The sequence below is a fragment of the Hemicordylus capensis genome, chromosome 7 (genome assembly GCF_027244095.1).
Source record: "Hemicordylus capensis ecotype Gifberg chromosome 7, rHemCap1.1.pri, whole genome shotgun sequence".
Taxonomy (NCBI): domain Eukaryota; kingdom Metazoa; phylum Chordata; class Lepidosauria; order Squamata; family Cordylidae; genus Hemicordylus; species Hemicordylus capensis.
The window spans coordinates 19,936,399-19,959,141 of record NC_069663.1 but is presented as its reverse complement, the minus strand read 5'-3'; the positions used below and the strand labels follow the sequence as shown (position 1 = coordinate 19,959,141).

General features: G+C 49.1%; 1 protein-coding gene across 1 annotated transcript in view; it reads left to right on the top strand.

Annotated features, from left to right (window-relative positions):
* The first annotated feature begins 242 nt into the window (after nt 1–242).
* The window catches only part of LOC128332825 (uncharacterized), a 58,523-nt gene continuing 36,022 nt past the window's right edge, over nt 243–22,743 (top strand). The window contains exons 1-5 of the mRNA XM_053267585.1: nt 243–251; nt 1,112–1,257; nt 15,416–15,480; nt 19,349–19,387; nt 21,928–21,964. Of these exons, the coding sequence (XP_053123560.1) occupies nt 243–251; nt 1,112–1,257; nt 15,416–15,480; nt 19,349–19,387; nt 21,928–21,964 (296 nt within the window). The remainder of the gene's footprint in view (nt 252–1,111; nt 1,258–15,415; nt 15,481–19,348; nt 19,388–21,927; nt 21,965–22,743) is intronic.

The window sequence follows — 22,743 nt, the reverse complement described above, 5'->3', positions numbered from 1 at the left end:
TTGGTCTTGGATTGTAATAAAGGGATTCTGATTCTGATTCTGATTGTACATGTGCTGAACGTAACGTGAATAGGGCTGTGTTGAGCGGGGGGAACCATCTGACTAGAAGTTGTGTGAACTGGTGCTCATTCCGTCCTACAGTCCAAGAGGGAAAGAAAGCAGCTAAGTATGTTCCAAACACCTTCCACAACTTAAGGAAGTCATGTTAGAACACAATCTGAGAGACACCCTATCCAGACATCATGTTGAGCGTACAAATGTCTGTACATGTGTTTGTGGGAATGACTGTATCTGCATTCATTCTAAAAGTGAACCTGCATTCAGACCCCTCAAATGCAGGGTACAGTTTGGAAGTGTACTGTTGTACCTGTGTTCAACAGAACATGTGGATGACTGTACCCTTGTACACTGTGTGCAACATACTAGCCCAATTCAGACATTATGGTGTTCAAGTGTATTCTGGTCATCCATGTGTTTGTGTGAATCACTAGACCTGCATTTGTTTTTAAAGTGAACAGGACTACAGATCTCTCAAATGCATGGTACAGTTAGGAAGTGTACTGTTGTACCTGTGTTCAACAGAACATGTGAATGACTGTATCTGTGTACACTGTGTGCTGGTACTAGTGCTGAACATAACATGTGAATAGGGCTAATGACTGAATTTTGTCAGATCCACTAGATCATCCTGATGAAAATGGGTGGGTGGTGCGTGGGCATCAGGAGGTCCCCCGCCCCGGGGGAAGTGCAAAGTATATACACATTGATTGTAAAGAGAAATCTAAATGGGGCGGGGCTGCACACGCTGATGGTGAAGGGGGCAGGCACTATAGAAAGCATAGGACAGGCGAATCGAGGGGACAGGGAAAGGGGCGAACAGACGGACAGGCCCGGCAGAGGGCGGGATGAAGGGGGCGTGCCCGACAGACAAGCGTCAAAACATTCATATAAGCCTCATTTGAAGGGAGGGGGAGGAAGGTTAAAAAAAAAAATCACCCGAAACTGCAGGCAGCGAATCCCGACGATCAGCCCCCCGACACGTGTCGGGGCGCACGCGCGCGAGCGGCCGCACGCGAATCAAGCCCCTCTGTGTCTCCGCCCTCCTCCGCAGCTGCGGACCCGCTTCTGCAACTTCAAGCCTCCCACCCGCCGGCCGCGCCTGGTCCGCCCAGCCTTCCCTCCAGCCGCTGACCTCCGCGCTCCCGCCCCCGCCCCTCCGGCCGTGCCTCCCACCCACGCCCACTCGGGTCCGCGCAGGTTCGGCAGCAGCAGCAGCGCGCGCGCGCGAGGGTGGTGGTGCAGCCACGGCTGGGCTTGTTGTTGACCACAGATCGGACCTACCGCGGGGGGCGCACGCTGCGAGGTGAGCTCCCGGAACCGCGTGGCAATCGGGGAAGGGAGGAGGGCAGGGCAAGGCAAGAAAACCGAGGTTGGGGCGGGGGAGGTGAGGGTCTCTGTCTGGGTTTTGTTGCTGTGGAGTTCGTGGGAGGAAACTGGACGTCAGGGGGGAAGAAATACTTTGCAAGTAAGTTCAGGGGAATGGGGCAGCGCCGCAGGGGGGTCTTCTTATCTTCCTGGCGGACTGGCAGCAGTCCGAGGTCTGTATTTTCGACTCTTCCCCCCGCCCCAGTATAGATTTCAGGATCATCTGGGACAGGGACAGCTCCCCCGCCCGCCGCCCTTTCCAAATTTAGCCGCTCTTCCCCTCGATCAACAACAAAAACAAGTTGCCAGAAATTGCTTCCCCCGCCCCTCTCTTGGGAGTTGGTGGTATTTTGGAGATGAGAACGCCTTTGTTCGCCCCAGTTGGAGTGATACTGGGAATTCTTCATACGCGTCCAAGATCGTGTGTGTGACCCTAGAAAAAGGATCAGAGCAAGCTGCCTTGTACTGAGTCAGCCTCTTGATCCATCCAGGCCAGTACTGTCGACACTGGCTGGCAGCAGCTCTGCAAAGTTTCCGGCAGGACAGGAGTCTTCCCCAGCCCTACCCGGAGATGCCGGGAAATTGAACCTGGGACCTTCTGGATGCGAAGTAGATGCCCCACTAGTGAGCCATGCATGGCTCCATAGTGGTGGGGTGAGAGATGGGAGGGCTTTTCCCAAGGCTGCGGGAGAACGGAGTGTCTTTCTTGGAAGAAAGCATTTGGCAAACTCTGCCTGGTTCGTTCTAGTAGAGGTTTAGGAGTCATTTTTTAAAAAAATTGATCATCATGTGTGAAAGTGACGGTGGTTTAATTCTAGGAGCTGCAGGATAGATCAAGTGGTTACTGATAACTGAAGAGTACAGGGCTATTCACACATCCCACTGTATGTGCCTTCAGGTGTCTGCGTATATGCATTCATCTTAAAAATGCCCCTGGGGGACTAGATTACCAGGAGTGCAGAGTCCTCCAGCTTTTCTCTAAGGTGGAGGAGCAACTCCATTGATTGATTGACTAAGTGCCGTCAAGTTGGTGTCGACTCTTAGCGACCACATAGATAGATTCTCTCCAGGAGGATCTGTCTTCAACTTGGCCTTTGAGGTCTCTCAGTGGTGCCTTCATTGCTGTCGTAATCAAGTCCATCCGCCTTGCTGCTGGTCGTCCTCTTCTTCTCTTTCCTTCAACTTTTCCCGGCATCATGAACTTCTCAAGGGAGCTGGATCTTTGCATAATGTGTCCAAAGTCTGAAGTTTGAGCCTGGCCATTTGTGCCTCGAGTGAAGATTCTGGATTGATTTGTTCTATGATCCATTTGATTGTTTTCCTGGCTGTCTACGATATCCTCAAAAGTCTTCTCCTTTACTTAACCTTTATTTTTGGGAGGAGGAAAGACACATTTTGGGGGAGATATACAGGTCATTGGGTTTGGTGGGGGGAGGAGTTCAGTAAGATGAGGTGGGGATTCCTCAAATGCACCTCTGTGGACAACAAGTATAGGGGATGGATTGTGCGTACATGTACACAATGTTCAAAGTGTCCATTTGTACAGAATAATGAACATAATGTACATGATGCCCAGATTGTCCACCCAGCAAATATGTGTGAATAGTCCTTAGTTGCGTCACCTTTCTCTTCTTGGTCAAGCTGCTGTGTTTTTAAGAGCTATGCAGCAGGCACACATTCAACAGGTGAAGCCATCCCCCCACTGCTCTTCTGTGCCGAGAAAGGCTAGGCCCGCTGGATGTGTGTCGTTGAGAAACGCATTCGTTTTGCAGGGGTGAGGAACAGCAGCAGCAAGCTGGCGGACATAGATAGGAAAGCCTCGGAGGGAGATAGTTGAATAGGAGACTGGTTGTGTTCCCACGCATGGAAAGCAAATGACAGACCCAGATTGGCTAGAATGCTTGCTGGACTTAAAACAATGGCCTGCTTTTGATACTGCAAAATTAGCAACATTCCCAAGTGATGCATTCCAGACGGTGGGGTCACTTGTGGGGATGCTCTGTGTCCGTGGTTGCTTAATGGCGTTCTGTGGCACCCAGGGCTTTCTCAAGAGCGTCGAATTCTTCAGTGAAAAGACCATACAGCGGGCAGATTTCCCTGAATTCAGCTGACCCACTACTGATCCTCTCCTAAGCTGTGCAGCTGCATGGGAATTATTCGGGGTACATGTTCAGGGAACATGGAGTGACAGTGAAGTCCAGCACGCCTGGCCAGCCCTGTGTGTGAACTGAGTTTGTGTGCCTCTAACACTCTCCAGAATCCTTTGCAATGCATAGAGATTCCATGGTAGACGTGCGGAGATTGCTTAGGTGTTGTTCAAATTGATGCAGAAGATGGGAAACTGGAAAATCAGCAGTTCTGCCTCATTCACTGGGTAGATCTGGGCTCTATTTTGCTGAAAGCCATGCACCAGCTTCCTTCCTCAGTTTCTCTATATGCAAAATGGGTATCAGAGCAGCTTCCTTCACGGGGTCATCTTTGCAGAGGAGAAACAATGAGGTCATTGACAGAATCAAAAACTGTGTTCTACCCGGGTTTGGGAGCTGTGTGTGCTCCCCATTTTCGGTTGTGTGGAAGCAAGGTAAGAGGAAAAGCTACCTAGGTTTTCCTCCTACCTTGCATCCACACAATCACTTCTACCCAGGTTTTCTTGGTTCCACACAACCAAAAATTGGTGCACACACAGCTCCCAAACCCGGGTAGAACACAGTTTTTGATTCTGTCAATGACCTCAATGAAAATGGTAACGCTCTTATGCATGTTTGATGCGTTACGTATCTGAGCTGCTTCTGTCTGCCAGTGAATACAGGTCATTTTGCATGACCTGTATTTGGCTGTGGAAGCTGACCCTGCTGGTAGGTTCCTAATCTATCATAAGTGCTCCTGAATACTGAGTCAGACTATTGGCCTCCTAGCTTGATATTGTCAACACTGACTGCCAGCAGCTCTTCAGGGTTTCAGACGGGGTCTTTCCCAGGCCTACCTGGAGACATGAGAGATTTGATCTGGGGCCTTCTACATACAAGACAGATCCTCTACCACTGGGCTTTGCTATCATCTTCAGACTGGAATAATACAAAGCTGTACAGAGTCCAGTATTTTCATCATGATAATGAATGAAGCTAATTGTGCAATTAACTATCTGCTTCTCCCAGTTCTTCTGTGTGTTTTTCTTGTACAACATGGGGCACCTTTGCCTAAAGAGCTACTTGCTAATGGTGAGTTAAGACAACTGTGTTTTAAAATGTGGTGTCGTCAATCTTACAATTTAATACTTTCTGTTAATAGTTTGTGTCGTGCTTATAATACACCAAGTGTTCTACAGTCTTTATCCTTGTGATAACTGCTCTTAACTCTTGGCTAGCTCATTCTTGTCCCGATTTCACAAATGGGGAAACTGAGGCTTTGAGAGTCTGACTAAGGTAGAATTGGAATCCACATCCCTCAGGGCAAGTGAAACTTTCTGCCTGCTGGAATACCATTACATCATGTATTTGCTATTCCAGATCAAGACACTTTTATCACATGTAAAATTTAACCGTCTTGTGAAGTCTCCTTCAGGTGACATGCTTTAAGTTCCGTCTTATTTCATGTTCTTCAGGACTCTGTCTGAAGTTACGCAGATTTGTGGTTTTTTAAAAAACACTTTTCCTTTCCCCCCAGGCTGAGCTGGTCCTGGAAGCTTTTTTCTGTGCCGTGTTTGTAGTCCTGGAGCACGTGCAGAGTGCATTTGAGTACGGACTGCACATTTCCCTCATTGCTGAATAAGATGCTCCAAGAGCTAGAGTTTGCAGTAATAGAGACTTCCTGTGCATAAAAACGCACAAAGGCACACACGGTGTTTATTGCATTACATGTCAACGTACCCAAACGGTGTGAATATAAACTCTCATTTATTTATTTACGTACATTTATATCTCGCTCTTCCTTTAAGGAGCACAGATGCATTTGTTTGTTTGTTTGTTTATAGTCCATGCTTATATTTATCCTCACAACAACCCTGTGAGATAGGGTAAGCGGAGAGAGAAGTGACTGGCCCAGAGTCACCCATTGGGTTTCATGGCTGAACATTTGAACTCAGTGTTGGTCCAACACTCTAACCCAGGGCTGTTGCACTTCAGCCCTCCTGCTGATGCTGGACTACAGCTCCCGTCATCCCTGACTAGTGGCCACTGTGCCTGGGAATTTTGGGAGCTGTAGTCCAAAAGCGGCTGGGGGACCGAAATTGTGCAACTCTGCTCTAACCACTACATCATGCAGGCTCTTAGCGTCCCATGCGTGCAGAGTGGATTGTGGTTATTCATTGGGGAGGGAAATAAATGATGTTGGCGCTCTGTCTAAAACTGCAAAACAGCCTTGTAGGCTGGAGGCTGGAAGTCCCAGAGAGAAATCCCCTGCTAACTGGGAGAAAAGTCACCTTTAAAAAGTGGTGATTATTCTTTATTTAGCAGGGGGAGAGCAACTGGCCCTATCCATCCCCAGCACAGCATCCCTCCAGTGACTGTTGCTGGTGTTTCTTGTGTTTCTTTTTTAGATTGTGAGCCCTTTGAGGACAAGGATTCTTCTTTCTTTCTTTCTTTCTTTCTTTCTTTCTTTCTTTCTTTCTTTCTTTCTTATAAAGCGGTATATAAATATTTGTTTGTTGTAACATGAGCTGCAACTAGGCAGGGCATTGCTAGGTACTTGAAAGATCCAGGGCCCAGGCCCGCAACCCCCTTTTGAATTCTTTTAAACTCAATCATAGTCCCCCAAGAATAAATACGTAAATTTCTCAAAGTCTCTAATATTATAATGCAGCACTTCTGAAGGTATAAGCAGCACAGAGCTAGAGGAGCCTAGCAGCAGAGGCGAAGAGGCCTGGAAAAAACCCTGGGGGGCGGGGGTGCACACATGGATTTTGTCCCCAGTAAAAAAAAGGGGGGGAGAACAAAACCCTATTTGTTTCAGATTTTTCCAGGTCTCCCCACCACCACCGTTTCCCTCTGGTTTTTTCCCCAGGCCTTCTCATCTCTAGCTAGGAACTCTCTCCCATACTCTGTGCAGGCTGCATTTCGTTTCTGGAAGAGGTCAGGGGTCTGATGCTAGTGACGCCCCTGGCCTTCCTCTTCTAACTACTGCTCTCCTCCCTGCAATCGCTAGACCACGTTCCCCTCCGTCCCATGACTTTGAGGATGGCAAACAAGGTCAGAGCCGAAGGGCCGTCTTTTAAGTCCGCCCCTTCGCGATCTGCCTCCTCCTTTGGGAGGGCTTGGTAGTACTGATGTGAACCCAGGATGAGCTGTAGGGCCGGATGCCTGGGGGGCTGAGTGCCGGAGATATTTATAACTTCCAGCATCCCAGCCCTGGTATATTTAGACGGGGTTGCCAAACAGCGAGCCTGGGAGGGGGCTCGGCGAAAGGGAATGGTGCCAAACTCTTCTGCAGTCTGTGCAATATTCCTCACCAGGTCCCCCACAAGCTGCGTGGATGTAGTAAGAGCTATGAGCTAACAAAGCAGAGCGGAGACATTCCGTCCCTTTTAATTGTATTCTTTCTTTCTGGCCTTCTCTCCTGCCTTCTCTCCCCCGTCTCTTGCTCTCAGCTGCTCCGGGGTCCCTTGCTTCCCTCCGCTTCCTCTGCCCCCTTTCTCCTTTGCTGCCCTCTATGCTGGGAATTCCCTCCCCAGGACACCTCTGTGCTGCCGTCTTGCTCTTCCTGCACATTCTTCTGCAAATCTCGCCTCTTCTGTGAGGCTCAATCCCTGGTGCTGAAATTACGGGAGAACAGGGAGGAGGGCCCTGATCCTGGTTCCCCTCCCCATTGTGGCCCCCATAGCCTTCTGAAACAATAGCTAAGGGGACCGGAGCAAAAGGGGCCACCCTTTAATTCAAGCAGTCTTTACTCCCTTACTCTCCCTCATCCTCCAACCAAAACAAACCTTAATTCTCTGCATTGGTGCATTTTCCATCCCCTGGTACCCTTACCTCTCCTTTCCCTTCCTTCCTTTATTCTTGAAATCTTGATTTTAAGCTCATCAGGGTGTTCTCTCTCTCTCTCTCTCTCTCTCTCTCTCTCTCTCTCTCTCTCTCTCTCTCTCTCTCTCTCTCTCTCTCCATGTTATTCTGTAAAGCCCAGTGTGCAGTGAGATTCTGGTGCAGGCTTGCTCAACTTAGGCCCCCCGCCAGCTGTTTTGGGACTACAGCTCCCATAATCCCCAGCCACAGTAGCCAAGGATTACGGGAATTGTAGGCCAACAGGAGGGCCAAAGTTGAGCAAGCCTGTTCTAGCGGAAGAACTTGGATTCCGCTTGTGCCGTGCAACTCCGCTAGTAGTTCTGTGGCTACTCTTGGGCTCTAATTGCAAAAGAAGCTGTGATATATCTGTGTTCTCTCCTAGCCTGCTGCCTGGACCAAACCAGCGGGCTCACCCCAACACAGAAAACCATTGGAATAGGCTTGTTAAGAGCCTACTCACCTGTTGACCACTGGGAAGTCAGATTCTCCTGCAGATAAGAACAGTGTTATAAATGAGAAGATAATGGTGCTCTTTCTCTCCCCCATACCCTGCCCTCTCTGCTCCTCTTCCAGGCTATCTGTGCAGGCTCAGAGATGGGGTTTGGGGTGACCGGGGCAGGCCTGCCCCATAATTCTTCTCTGCCACCCACCCCCACAATTTTTCACAAGCAAATGGTTTTTAAATAACTGAATGCAGCTTGCACTTAGGACTGATGCCGGCCAGATAAACTGCCCCCCCCACCCCGGCCGCTAAAATTTTAGGCTGGCCGCAGACCTGCTTCAGTGTGCCATAAAAATGACTGAGATATGTATAGGCAGGCAGGCTAGCAACGTCCTTCCTTCCTTCCTTCCTTTTTTGTGGGGCTCGTAACCTGTGGATGTAATAGCTAGGCTGCCTCAGAGCAACTTGGAGGGAGAAAAAAGCAGACCAGTCAACTCAATTCATTCCCCTCCCCGCCGCCTGCCTCCTCCTCCTCCGTCTTGCCTGGCTTTTCACACTTCTGGGCACATGCAGAGCTACTGTCCCCCCCACCCCGGGGCTGTCCCACAGCCAAGGCAGACTAATTTAGCTCTCTTAATCTCCTTCTGCCATGAGCCAGTGCCTTTGCCTTGATAAAAGTCTGTTCCCGTCTCTGAACTCCCTCCAGCTCTCCGTATCTCCCCCGCCCCGCTCGAAATGTCAGAGGAGGCCCAGCGGACAGGTTCCTGGCGGTAGGTCCGAGGGGCTCCGTGGGAAGGGCAGCCAAGCTGTTTTCAGGGGGGATTCGGCCAAGCTGGCGTGCCTGCCTGAAGGGCAGTGTTGCTGGGCAAGGCGGTACCCTGTCCTGTGGGGCTTATCTGTGGGTTGAATAAGAACTGGTTGTTGCACGCCAGAATATCGTGGAACTGGCAGCGCTTTGGGGAATAATCTACAACTGCAATAGTAGAGGAGCTGGACTGGAATCTGAATCTGTCCGCAGTAAGGGGCTCATGCCTTGGATTGAAATATAATATCAATGGAGCCAGATGTTGGTCCATGGAGCAGTTTTGGGGAAGCGAGCAACTTGGGGTTCTCCAACTTGACTCCCCATACGTTGTTGGATTATAAATCCCATCATCCCCACGCACAACTGTTTCAGTGTCCCTGGCATATCTTGGCAGCCATATGGACTAGCAACTTGGCCTTCTGCTTTAAACAAAGACTGAGCTTCTTGGGAAGCTGAATTGTGCATTCGACACCACGTTCTTTGCTCCCATGGAACCGCAGTGCATGCATCGCCCTGTCTGAATGGTCCGAGACATTGTGGTGCTTTGGGCCGAAGATCTAAAGGGGCCCAAAATATATAATCATCTTAAATCTGCAGCAGCCAAGAGACAGCCTGCAAGCTGGATCTGACCCTGCTTTGGATTTTGGAGCCGCCATCCAGTCTGAGAAGGGTGCTGGTCGGCTGGGAAGGAATCCCAAAAGCGTTACCAAAGCCATAGATAACTTGCTGCCTGGCAATGGCTTCCTAAAACCGACTCTCGGAGACAGGCCACCTTGGCCTGTTGCAGGGAGTCAAAGCAACACCACCTTCAGGAATGTGTCCCCTGCTGGTCCTGGGGTGCAGTTGCTGAGCAGCAGGAAAAAGCAGGCGTCGCTCATGGCTACAGAAACAAACAGCAGGGATTAAGGAGCAAGTGGGGAAACAAAAATACGAAACCCTGCTGGTAGCAGGTATTTATAAATCTAGCAGGTCCTAGAGATGCATTGCCCAAGCAGATCTAGTTCCTGCCTTCCCTGGCATGAGATGGGAAATCTTTGTGTACAGCATAATGGTTAGTATTTAGGTAAAAAACGGATTTCACGCACATCTCAATGATATCCGTTGGTGAGTGGGGACAGAGGGGTGAGAGGCAGAGTTGGTGAAACTTGGGGAGCGCCCCCACAAGATAGACCATAGCTCAACAACAGAGCATCTGCTTTGCATCCAGAAGGTCCCAGGTTCACTCCCTGGCAACATCTCCAGGTAGGGCTGGGAGAGACTCCTGCTTGAAATCTTGGAGAGCCCGCTGCCAGTCAGTGTAGACAATACTACACTAGAGAGAGAGATATTGGAGATATTGTGGTAGCAAGCGTGACTTGTCCCCTTAGCTAAGCAGCGTCCGCCCTGGTTGCAGATGAATGGGAGACAAGATGTGTGAGCACTGTAAGATATTCCCCTCGGGGGATGGAGGTGCTCTGGGAAGAGCAGAAGGTTCCAAGGTCCCTCCCTGGCAGCATCTCCAAGATAGGGCTGAGAGAGATTCCTGCCTGCAACCTTGGAGAAGCCGCTGCCAGTCTGTGTGGAGAACGCTAAACTAGATGGACCAGTGGCCTGACTCAGTATGTTCGCTTCCTATGTTTCTACAAATGCTCGAGTCTCCTCTCCCCGCCTGGCAACCACCCGTGCCTCCTTAGCTCGTGAGACCAGAGGAATCTTGCCCTCAAGGAGTCATTGCATGAGTTAAAAATGCAGGATCTGACAGGGTCCGGTATATTGCTGAAGGTTTCTGGATTTACAGGAGACATTTCAACCTTTTGGGCAACTTTCCAGCTCCCATTTTGAGATCTGTGCTGTCATAAATTCCCCTCTTATACCAAGCGATGGCTTGCATTGTCCAAAAATTTTAAAAATTTAAAAATGGTATTGTTGTTCCAATTGCAAGTGACCATTGAGAAGGCTTGCTCTGGCTTGCCCTCTTGTTCTTGACATCATAGTTGTGGGGAAGATGAGGTGGGGCGTGGGGTGGGTGGGCTGTGTTCTGTTTCTCCGTTTGGAAAGAAAGTAGAGTCCAGGCCTTCTTCCTCTGCCAGGCTTGCCAGTAGAGTCCAGGCCTTCTTCCCCATTTTGGAGGGAAGTATTACCTAGTGGTCAGAGAAGGGAGGCCCAGGGCTTTCCATGTGAGGGATGAATTTGCAGAGAGATCTCTAGTCTGGTCTTTGCTATGGAAAGGGTTAAAGCATGGTCTTTCCAGTGGAGGGTGAGCCAAAGGACAGGAGTTTTGTTGCTCCCCTTCCTACCAGTTAGTAATAGCAGCCAAAGACCTAAGCCAGAGGGCTGTTCATCAAGTGGACCTGTTTGTCCCAGGACTTTAGGACAGGAATAAGGGAGGTAGGGAATTGTGAACTTGGCCTTCGCAAGTTCTCTGCGTGTGCTCAGGAATATGAAGAAAGCGATTGTGTTTGTTTTCCAGCAACACTACAAAATCAATATGCTAAGCCTTTAACATTTATTTTGAACCAGTGCCTGTTGATGTAGGAGCGGGCAGGCTTTCCAGTTGCACCTAATTGCTCCTCTACCTGCCGAAGAGTTCTGTGTAACTCAGGAAGCCTGCAGATTCTGACAGTAACAGAAGTTCAACCAGTCAAAGGTAACCTCTGAATTGATTGTCTTTCTTATTTTGTATACAAAATAAATCCTCAAGCTCACGGGGGTACATTGGTTACTACCTATAAAGCCCTAAATGGCTTGGGTCCAAAGTATTGAAGAGAACACTTTTGACTTCATGGACCCCCACCGCCTAGTAAGATCATCCGGGAAGTTCCGGTTGCAGTTGCCACCAGCTTGGTTGGTGGTAAGTCGAAACCGTGCCTTTTCTAGGGTTGCCCCGGGACTTTGGAACATGCTTCCTAACAAAACTGGAGCCTCCTGTAAACATACCTGTTTTGTCAGGCTTTTAATTTTTATACGTTTGTTTACATTTTGGAGTTTTCAATCTGTATTTTAAACTGTGTTAATTCTTTTAATGTTTCAATTGTTGTGTTTTTAGATTGTGAACCACCCATGGACTTGCATAGGGTGGATCACCTGGGGCATACAAATAGCCCATGCGCATGTGCAGTGGCCTCTAAAATGGGTGCCAAGAGCCGGGAGGGCCCGAAAATGCCCCAGACCTCCCCAGAAAAGACCAGGGGGGAGGCTAGAGGAGGAGGGGGAAACCTCAAAGATCCCACCCCCGTTCTGCTGCAGCAGCACCAACCCGGAGGCAGCAGAACGACCCAGGCCCAGCAGTGAGTTTAAAAACAAAACAAAACAAAACATTTTTTAAACATTTCAAACCCTGGGCTGGCTCCGAGCCGGTCCAGGGGGTCCAGCTCGAGGCCGAGCCAAACCGGGCCTGGTCCGGCTCGAGGGCAAACCCTTGAGCTGGCCCGGTTCGATGGCGAACCAGCTTGACCTTGAGCCGGTTCGCACATCCCTAAAAGACAGTAGCTCTGTTCAGACATGATGTTGTACCTGCATCCAGATCTCTGCACATATGTGCATGTTTTTGTGTGAATGGCTTTACCACTGTACATTTTAAAAGTTAACCTCGGTACAGGCCCACTATGCAGGATGCAGATAGGAAGAATACTGCTGTACCTGCATCCAACAATAAAATGTAGATAACTGCAGAGTTGCCAGAACTTAAGGGGTATACTCGTAGGTCAAATGGGCCGTAAGCCAGAATTTGGCTTTTTTAAAGCCAAATCTGGCCACCTAGGATAACTGTGCCTACATACGGACCTGTTCCTGCATGCACTAGACAGATTTGTATGAGTATTGAACATGTGAATAAGGCTGATGTCTTACCTAAGGCCGTTCTGTGGCAGGCAGCTCACGAAGCTATCCAGAACTTCCAGACTGAAATCCTCCGGAGTTCCATTGGTTGTTACTGTAAAGAGTACATTACTGGCTGTATTCTCCTTGTGTTACAATCCCTTTTTACGCATTGGTGCTTCTTGTGGATGGGGCCGTAGAGCATTGCATCAGTGGTAGAGCATCTGCTTTGCATGCAGACGGTCTCAGGTTCACTCCCTGGAAGCATCTCCAGGAGGTAGGGCAGCGAGAGACTCCTGCCTGAGACCTTGGAGAGCTGCTGCCAATCAGTGTAGGCAGTACTGAGCAGGCTGGACCAAGGGTCTGACTCAGTATATGGCAGCTTCCTCTGTTCTTTGTGGGGGCGGAGGCTGTGCATATGGCGGGTGGAACTCAACAACATTATTTTCCACAACCGCACAGTTGACGATTTGCACAGTTGACAATTTGCGGCCACGGGCCCTTGAAAACACAGATTTGTGATTTTTCAGTCTCGCCTCAGCCCACATGTTGTGTGCCTGAGAATGTTTGTAGGTTCTCTCCACTTTGGAAAACGGCTGGCTTCACTGCCTGGAGTGGGAGAGAAGGGAACCCTGAAATGTCCCTGAGCGCCCGGGAGACAGGTTATCATCGGTAAACATTGCAGAGCAATTTTCCGGCCTGCAAAAGGCCCATCGCCATAGCAACAGGCCTTTGGCCTCCCTCTCCCAGGGCCAGCTAGGCCATTGCAGGATGCGCAATACAGGGTCCAATACCAGCTGCTCCAGGAGCGGTTTCCTTTTCTCCTCTCCCTCCCCCCCCCCCCACCCGCTCCACCTGACTGTTCTGGACACCCCCCTCACCCTCTCCACATTTGTTCCAGCCTGCAGCTACCTGTCTGTCTTGCTGTTCTTGCCTCTCGCCCAGTTTCCACTGCTTTCCCACAAAGCACCATGCATTTTAAAGGATATCCTTCACTTTGGGAATGTGCCTCTTCAACGGAGAAGCCACTGCTTTCGCATAGAGTCTTCCATCAGTAGAATGGCCAACATTGTATTTTTGCAGTGGGGTGTGTGTGTGTGTGTGTGTTAACTGTAGCCTGAGAGTCATGTACTCTCAGCAAAAGCTGTTTCTCCCCCACCTTTGCCTGTTGATAGTTGCCCTGCGCCCCCCGCCCCTTGCCGGCATTTCAAGCTTCACCCAGAATCTAAGCACTTTACCCAGATTTCTTAGCCCACCCAGATTTGCCTGGATTTCAGCTTTCATTTTTTTTAAAAAAATACCCTGCTATCCTGGCAAAGAGGCACCTTTTAACGTGGCGATTCTCTTTTATTTAGCAGGGGGAGAGTAACTGGCCCTATCCACCCCCAGCACAGTACCTCCAGTGACTGGTGTCCATCTTGTGTCTTGTTTTTGGTTGTGAGCCCTTTGGGGACAGGGAGCCATCGTATTTATTTGTTATTTCTCTGAGCCATTTTTGGAAGGGCGGTATAGAAATTGAATAAATAAATAAAATAATAATCATAAAAGCTCTAGCCCTTGTAGAAGCAAGAGTTATGGAGCAAAACGTGCGGTCACGCTTCTGCTCAAACATTATTTTCAATCCAATTTACATAATATGCAAATTAGGCACCCGGATTGGGAAAGCCAGAACATGGCAACCCTACCTGTTGAAATCATAATGGATGCACTGGTGTTAAGGGCGGAGGAGCCCTGCCAGGAAGAAAAATGGCAGCCCTTTAAAGTGTTGTTGAAGGCAGAAGGGGATAGGTGGGAAAGAAGAGTAAGGGTGCCCAAAGACAGGGTGGCCCAAGGTGTTGTGGTGCCCGAGGTGAGGCACCAAATACTGCCTTGCCCCACGCCCCTGGTGGGGGCCAGCCCCCTTTAAAAACCGACCCTCGCAAGCTCAGAAAGTAGTGCCGTGGGCAGGCAGGAGCAAAGGTTGCCAGCCGCCTCCTCTCCTTGTGCTTTTTGCAAGTTTTGCAAGGTGTGTGAGGAGAGGCATCCTTACAAAGTTTGCAAGAGTCAGATCGTTGGTCCAAAAGTGCTGCTCTTATGGTGGCAACAGTGGGTACCTTTGCCACCCTGCTGGCACTCCAACAATCTGCTGCCTGAGGTGACTGCCTCTCCTGGCCTCATGGAAGGGCTGATCCTTCCTGAAGAAGTCCAAGTCAATCTTCCCCGTAAGAGAGATTTCCCAAATGTTGTTGACCACAACTCCCAGAATCCCCAGCTGCAATGGCCTTTGGCTGGGGATTATGGGAGTTGTAGTCAACAAATTCTGGGAAATCCCTCTTACAGAGAACACAGGTCCAAACCCGAAAAGGTGGATAAAGAAAACACCAAGGAGTATATACAGTGGTTTGTGCTGTACAAAATAGTATGGGTGGTTGACGGTGAGCCATACAGATGAACAAGCTCCCTTTGGGTTGGTTTTTTCCATCGTGGGGTAGCTTGGCCATCCAACCTAGTGGCGGGAGAGATCTTACCACACTTCAGCTGTCTGCGGGCTGGTTCGACAAGGTCTCTTCCCACCCCAAAGCCTCTGCTCATTCCTGTTACAAATGTTACATCCCCTGCTAACTGAGCAAAGAGACACTTAAAAAAATTGGTGGTTCTCTTTATTTACTAGAGGGAGAGCAACTGGCCCTATCCATCCCCAGCACAGCATTCCTCCAGTGACTGCTCCTGGTGTCCATCTTGTGTTTCTTATTTACATTGTGAGCCTTTTGGAGATAGGGAGCCATCTCTTTCTCTTTCTCTCTCTCTCTCTCTCTCCCCCGCTATGGGAAATTTTTTGAAAATGGTTTGTAAATTTTTGTTGTATTGTAAGTGTTTCTTTTTGGGGACAATCCCTGTGAGCAGTCTGGAGAGGCTGTGTCTTTCATATGGCCCCAAGCCAAGATGCTGAGTCTCCTTTCTCTTGTGTCTCCTCAGGGCAGTCATGGACCTGTGGGTTCTCCTGCCTCTTTTTGGGACCTTGATAGGACCTGCCATTGCGGGTAAGTTTGGAGGACAGGGAAGAAGGTGTTGAAACACTGAATGCGAATGCCGATATCTGGAGCTCTTAAAAGTAACTGAGACAGTGTGTACTTTGTGCTTTTTAAAAAAATAATAAAATGTGGGGGCAAAATGTGTATGTAGTTGGAAGTAAGTCACTCCATGTTGTGTGGGCCGTGCTTCCTAGTAAGTAGAAGTCTGGGGACCATTTTGTATGGGGTGGTATAGAAATGTACTAAGTAAATATTTGTGCACAAAATTAATTTTTGGATTCGTTTCAAATTTGAATCAAATTCTGAAAATTCTCCTTGAATTTGAATCAAGTTCAAATCTGGTCTGAAAATCCAATTCAAAAGGAATTTGAATCAATTTGACCCTCCTTTGGTGCTCCCCCCCCCCACAAATGCACTAGTAGAGAAGTGCAAATGAATTTGAATTCGAATCTGTTTGACTCAAATCTGGGTTATTTGGATTCAAGCCTTAAAAGGGCAGTTTGATTTGAACTTGAATCAGATTTTCAAAAAGTGTCTCTTTGTTCATTCAGCCCCCAGTCAGGGGGGCTGAATGGTTTTTAAGAGGTGCCAAACAGCTCTCAAATCAAATCCGAATCAAAATTTAAAAATCCAATTTGAATTCAGATCAAATTGCCCTTTTAAAGGGGTGTTCAATTTGAATCCAAATCACCCAGATTCAAGTCAAATAGATTTGAATTCATTTGCACATCTCTGCTAGTTGGTTTGTTGGGGATTGCAGCCTTATTCTGCTTGTGCCATCCTGGAGAGGAGCCAAGACCTGAAGCCTCCACCCCTGACTGCTGGGTGTCCCATTCAGACCCTTCTGGTTTCTGAATGTTGAATGAGTTGATTTCTTTATTACGGCCAGAGGCCAGCAAGATTTCTGAAAGTTCAACAGGCATTGCCCGGAATTTCTAGGCTCCGCTAGAAACTTGCTTTGAAAGCCCTTTGAAGACTGAAAATTTGCAGGAAACCAAATATTAAATTTACTTCTTTTGTATGCAGCACTGATCCAAGTCAGTAAGGGAGCTCAGAAATCAGATATGGCCCAAGTTATCGCAGTGCCTGAGAGAAGGCACCAAATGCTGCCTTGCCATATGGGGGGCCATCTCCCTTTTGAAACTAACCCTTGCAAGTTTCGTAAGTGGTACGGGGCTGGTAGGAAGGTGGCCAGCAGCCTCCTCTTCTCTCCTTGTGCTGCTTGCAAGCTTTGCAAGGAGTTTGAGAAGAGGTGCTCCATGCATAATTTGCAAGGGTCACCCCAGTCCCGAAGAGCCGCTTTGGTGGCAGTGGCAGGTAGGGGTGTGCACAAAACCGGGTAGGCCAGTTCAAGTCCAGACCAGGCCACTCAGAGGCCCATTGGGCATGTGCGGCAGCCTCCAAGATGGCTGCCGCTATGGGGGTGAGGCCCCGAATGGGTCAAAGACCGCCCAAACAGGGCGATTTGGTACATAATGGAGGCCAGAGAGGGGTGGAGGAGGGACTTCTGGAGAACACACACACACACACACACCCCTGCGGCAGAATCTAAGCCGTTGGACCGGGTGGCAGTGAGTGAAATTTATTTTTCTAAACTTAAAAAAAAATATATTAACTTGCGAACCCTGCCCTAACGGTTGTGGGAGGGGTTCAGTCCGATACCGAACCGGGTTGTGTGTCGTTCGATATTGGACCATCAAACTGAACAGGTTCACTGTCGAACCTGTTTGCACATCCCTAGTGGCAGTAACATTTTGCTGCCCTGCTGTTGCCCAATAATCTGCCACCCAAGGCAACTGCCTCAACTTGCCTCATGAAAGGGCGTCCCCTGTTAAAAAATCCCTGTCCCTGTTGCATGAACCTGTCCAGTGTGGTCTGTTCTGATTGGTGGCAGTTCTCTGGACCTTGGTCAGAAGTCCCTTCCCATCCCTTCTGTCTGAAATCTTTCTTAACTGGAGATGCCGGGATCTGAACCTGGGACTTCTGCAAGCTAAGCCTGTGCTCTCCCACTGAGATGCGGATTCTTCTGCAGTTGGGTCCACCATTCCCCAGAACCCTTTTTTTTTTAACCCCATGGGCCATTCTGTCCTAGACAAACCTATAGGCTAGGCTAACTAAATGTTTGCATTCCTGAATGTGTTAAATGCATAAAAAGTTGGGTGCTTCCTAGCAGCACACTTTGGAGCCAAAGAGCAACGTCCTCTGCTTAAGCACTGGTCTTCATTAATTTGTCGATCGATCTTTTGTCGATCTTTTTGATTGATTTTTTTGGTCGATCATTTGTCGATTAATTTGTCTCGATCTTTTACATACCTCAGCTCAGGGGTTCTCAAACCTGAGTCTTCAGAAGATGTTACACTACAAATCCCATCATCCAAGGCCATTGTTGCAGGGGGTGATGGGAGTTGTAGTCCACCATTATTTGGGTACCCAGGCTTGAGAACCCTTGCTTAACTCAGAGAGGAGCTGGGCTCCTACAAGGAAACCTGCCTTGATTTGGCTGCTTAATCAAACATGACAGGGAGGAGGAACCACTGGCCGGCATCCATTCCCCATCTGTCCTTTGGCTCATCTGTCTCTTTGGTGGCTAATTCTCCCCAGCTCTTCCCCATCAAAACTGGTTTATCTCTGACTATCACATTCTGGAAACTAAGCACGGAGGCCAGATACTGCCAGCCCTGTCCTACTTAGGAACTTTCCTGTGGCATCTGTCTGGCTGTTGTCAGTCAAAAGGCAGAATGCGGAGTTTTGATGAAAAACAGTTCTGATCGTGTGTGGCAATGTTCTAACACCATTCATCTAATCTTCGAGGGGAAACTGATAGCCTTCACCAAAACCTTGACAGTTCAAGAGGCCTGCTGAACCTACTGCCTGACAAGCCTCTCATCAAATCTGGAGCTACCCCTACTAATTGAACATTACCCCTGCTAACTGAGCAGACACCCTTTAAAGTGGTGATTCTCTTTTATTCAGCAAGGGGAGAGCAACTGGCCCTGTCCATCCCCAGCACGGCATCCCTCCAGTGGCTTTTGCTGGTGTCTATCTTATGGTTCATTTTTAGATTGTGAGCCCTTTGGGGACAGGGGACCATCTTATTTGTGTATTATTTATTTTTCTATGTAAACCGTTTTGAGAACTTTGACGAGCGTTATCTAAAAATATCCGTAGTAGTAGTATTTCATTTGTACCATCCTAGTGAGTTTGCAGCTTGTTCATCAGTGAGATGTTCAGAACTAGCAGGTTCTTTCCAAGATTGAAGCGGAACCCAAGAGCATTCAGAAAGAGAGTTAGCAGTGAAATAAAATCTCCAGGCTGCCTATAAATTGCCCAGCCAGATCACGCACCAGTATGGGGTACGTGGCATCCACAGGACTTTTTCTGGTTTGGGGGCAAAATATGCACATGCAAAGTGTTATTGGGCAGGGGGGAGGTGATTAAAGCAAGCAGTGAGGCAATGTTGGCTCATGCAGTGGCAGGGGGGTGGTGTGTGCCCCCCTTCCCTGCCCTCCATTTACCCGTTATGGCATAGGGAAGGAGTTCCCCCCCGATACTTATTCCTCTTGCCAAGCAGCCCTATGGCTGACCTTCTCTCTCTCATTGTAGGTAGAATGGTGCAAGTGTTTCTATTGGCTCAGCAGACCGATCAAATATTCCACCTGTCCAATGGTGGAAGTTATTCTCTAGAAGTAAGGTGGGGACGTTGTCAAGGGTCCTTTGGCCCAATATCCTGTCTGGAGATAAGAAATCGCAACCCATTTCCCACACATTCTGTATTTTTCAAGACCAGGGGAGTGAAATTATAATGTCAGGATTGTTTGGGGGGCAGAGTTAAGGTGATTCCTATTATTAATTGGCTCTCTGGGTCCATGTCTTTCAGAACCATCCAAGAACCAGGAGTATGACCCCTTCACTTATGGTGAGTTAGTCATAATTGGGCCAGTTCAGATGATACTCCAGCCGCCCCTCTTTGATTACATGGGGAAGGCGCATGGGCGCATAAGTCTCCACCACTGACCCAGCACACTAATCATTCAGAGGTGGCACATCCAAACATTCCTGCTTTAAAGCCGTATTTGGACTGTGTGTAGAGGTGTGGTCCACATGAAGTATTTGCCTATGATGAAAGGGAGGCCTACTTGCCCAAGCCAGTCCGTTAACAGTCTACCTGGGATTAAGGCACTGCAAGAACAGACCCCCCTAACAGAACCCTCAGGAGCTAGATCAGCGATCTTCCCTATTTTTCAAGTGGGGGACACTTTGGCAAAACTCCTTCAATGTGAGAGCCATTTCCCACTGAGCTGACCTACACACAAGACTGTGCTTTCTCGCTGCTGGAGGTCCCTTTAAGAGACAGAACCCTTTCCTAAGAGCTCTGTGGGGAAAGTGCTGGAAAGGGCTACACTTCCAAGATGGTGCCAGGGCTCAAGAGAGCTCTGTTTCCTTTAGGGGAGCACTGACTTCAGACCCTTTGTGCCTTAAAATAAGTAAATCTTTGCATCCCTGGAAGAGTCAGAACCCAGGTTTGAGATGTGCATACTCTGCAGAAGGATCCTAGGAGTTTTACTACTCCCCAGACCTTGTTTGTACAACCCTATAGGAAGTTCCTTGCAAGCCCCATTGGAATGAAAATGGCTGTGCATTTGGGCAGCTCCCATTTGCTTCAGCAGGGCTTGCCCGGAAGAACTTGATACCCAAGTACACTCTCATTGGACTCCTTGGTCAGTATAAAGAGGTGCCCATTTGGCCTTTTTCTGGTTGCTTTTCTGGCCTGGTTCAGAATGCCAGCATGGCAGCGTAGCAAGGAAGCACCTGTGTTCCACTGAGCATTGCATTCCCAGCCTAACACAACCACTGATTTCTTCTCCATCCACAGACTATCAGTCCCTGAGAATTGGAGGCCTAGTGTTTGCTGTCGTCCTGTTCCTGCTTGGCATTCTCATTATACTTAGTGAGTAGACCCTTGCCCCATTTTATTGATTGATTTTTAGATTTGTATTCTGCCTTCCGTAACATATCTCAAGGCGGTTTTCAACAGAAATATTAAAACTGTTTTAAAACAGTAAGAAAATCAACGGCAATTTAAAAACACACAGCAATAAAACAGCTTGTACAACAGCATTGGTAATGAAAACATTACCAAAATGTTTTCAGCTGTGTTACCAAACACCTAATGGCGCAGCGGGGAAGCCACCTGCCTAGAGAGCAGGAGGCTGTTGGTTCGAATCCCCGCTGGTGTGTTTCCCAGAATATGGGAAACTCCTATATCGGGCAGCAGCAATATAGGAAGGTGCTGAAAGGCATCATCTCATACTGCGTGGGAGAAGGCAATGGTAAGCCATTCCTGTATTCTACCAAGAAAGCCACATGGCTCTGTGGTCGCCAGGAGTCGACACCGACTCGACGGCACAACCTTAATGAAAACAGCACCCCCTAGAGCAAGCGCGGCTCATGAATTTGCCTCCGGGGGGGGGGCAGCTTCTTTAAGGTAAACGGAGCCTGTGCTCCATGCCGCCTAGCAGCCCCCGTGGCGGGGAATTGCCTCCACCACTCACCTGGCCACTGGCGGGAGCTCGCCTCAGCGGGAGCCAGGTGAGTGGTGGAGGCGATTCCCCGCGGCGGGGGCTGCTGGACGGCATGGAGCACCAGGTCAGTTTACACTTAAAGAAGCCGCCCGCCGTCCCCCCCGGAGGAGAGTTCACGAGCAGCGCCTGCCCTAGAGGGCGAAGGCTTGACTGACTAGCCAGATCTTAAGTTGCCTGTTAAAAATAGTGTGGGAGGCTGAAGAGTAGGTGTTTATCGGAAGGGCATTCCAAAGCCTCGGGGCAATGACTGAGAAGGCCCTGCCCTTTGTGCATGACAGTCGAGTCTCTCTTCGTGTTGGCACCTGGAACAGAGCCCTCCTGGTGGTCTTGTCAAGTGTCTTGTGACTCTTTCTGCTGAAAATTGCACATCCAAAGTGTTCCCACACACCTCCAGCACCTGTATTTTTCCCCTTGTGGAGTGAAAAGCAGCCCTTTCCTCCCCACACTGGCCTTCTGCTGCAGATAATAGCCCTTGTGTATCATGTCTGCACATGCTCTCAGGCTGTTAGTCCATCTAGCGCAGTGCTCTCTAATTGACTGGCCATGGATCTCTAAGATCCCGGGCAAAGATCTTGTCATTCCCAGCTCTGCTCCCTGAAATCTTCTTAATGGGAAATGCCAAGGTTTGAACCTGAGCCACCTGCATACAAAGCAGGTAATGTTCTACCCAGTCCTGTGGGTCCACTTCAATGTGGGCTGCTTCTGGTTCCAACCACTGGTTGGCACTCCCCTCTCAGACATGGGCTAGCTGAAACATCGGAGTCCTGCCTCCTGGCCCACTCTGTGTGTGTGTGTGTGTGTGTGTGTGTGTGTGTGTGTGTGTTTCTTCCTTTGCTGTTCATTTATGTTTGGCCTGACCCTCCTCTTTTCCCAGGTCGGCGTTGTCGTTGCAAGTTCAACCAGCAGCAGAGGTTAGCCCTTTCTCTTGAAAAGCTTCACTGCATGAGGGGTCAGGCTGATGGGAGCTGTGTGATGTTTTGCTTCATTTTGCTTGTGCAGATGACTGGTCTAGAGGCGAGTGAGGGAGAAATAAGTACACCCAAAGCAAGGCAATGCTTCTCATTTGGGCCCCATTTCTTGACTGATTTGGAAAATATAGAAGCCCTATTCACACATGATGTTCAGTGCATGTACAATCTGTACAGTGTACACACACATTTATTGTGTTCGATGCACATAAGAAAGCCTTGCTGGATCTAGGGCTGTGCACGGAAGCGGTTTTGGCGGTTCGGTTTGAATCCGAACCGAACTGCCAGTCCACGAACCAGTTCAGTCAAACCAGCTGTCGGTCTTGTCCACATGTGGCCCACCGTGCAGGCTATGCCTGCTTGGGGGGCGGAGCACGGCGGGGGTTTAGAGGAACCGCTAGGGGTAAGGTGCCTTCTTGCCGGCCACCCTTAGAACCCTTTAGAAAGAAGGATTCCCCTTTACAAGCACAGCCCCTCAAACCGACCCGTATCGGACTGGGCCCAGTTCAAATTTGGACTGGCTGTCTTTTTTTGAGGCCGGTTCAGTCTGAAGTCAATCTGGTTCAGCACACCTCTAACTTGATCAGGCCCCAAGCCCATCAGCATCCTGTTTCCCACAGTGGCCCACCAAATGTATCTGAGAAGTTCACAGGTAGGAGATGAAGGCTTACTCCCTCTCCTGCTGCTGCTCTCCTGCACTCTCTCCACACCATGAATAATTT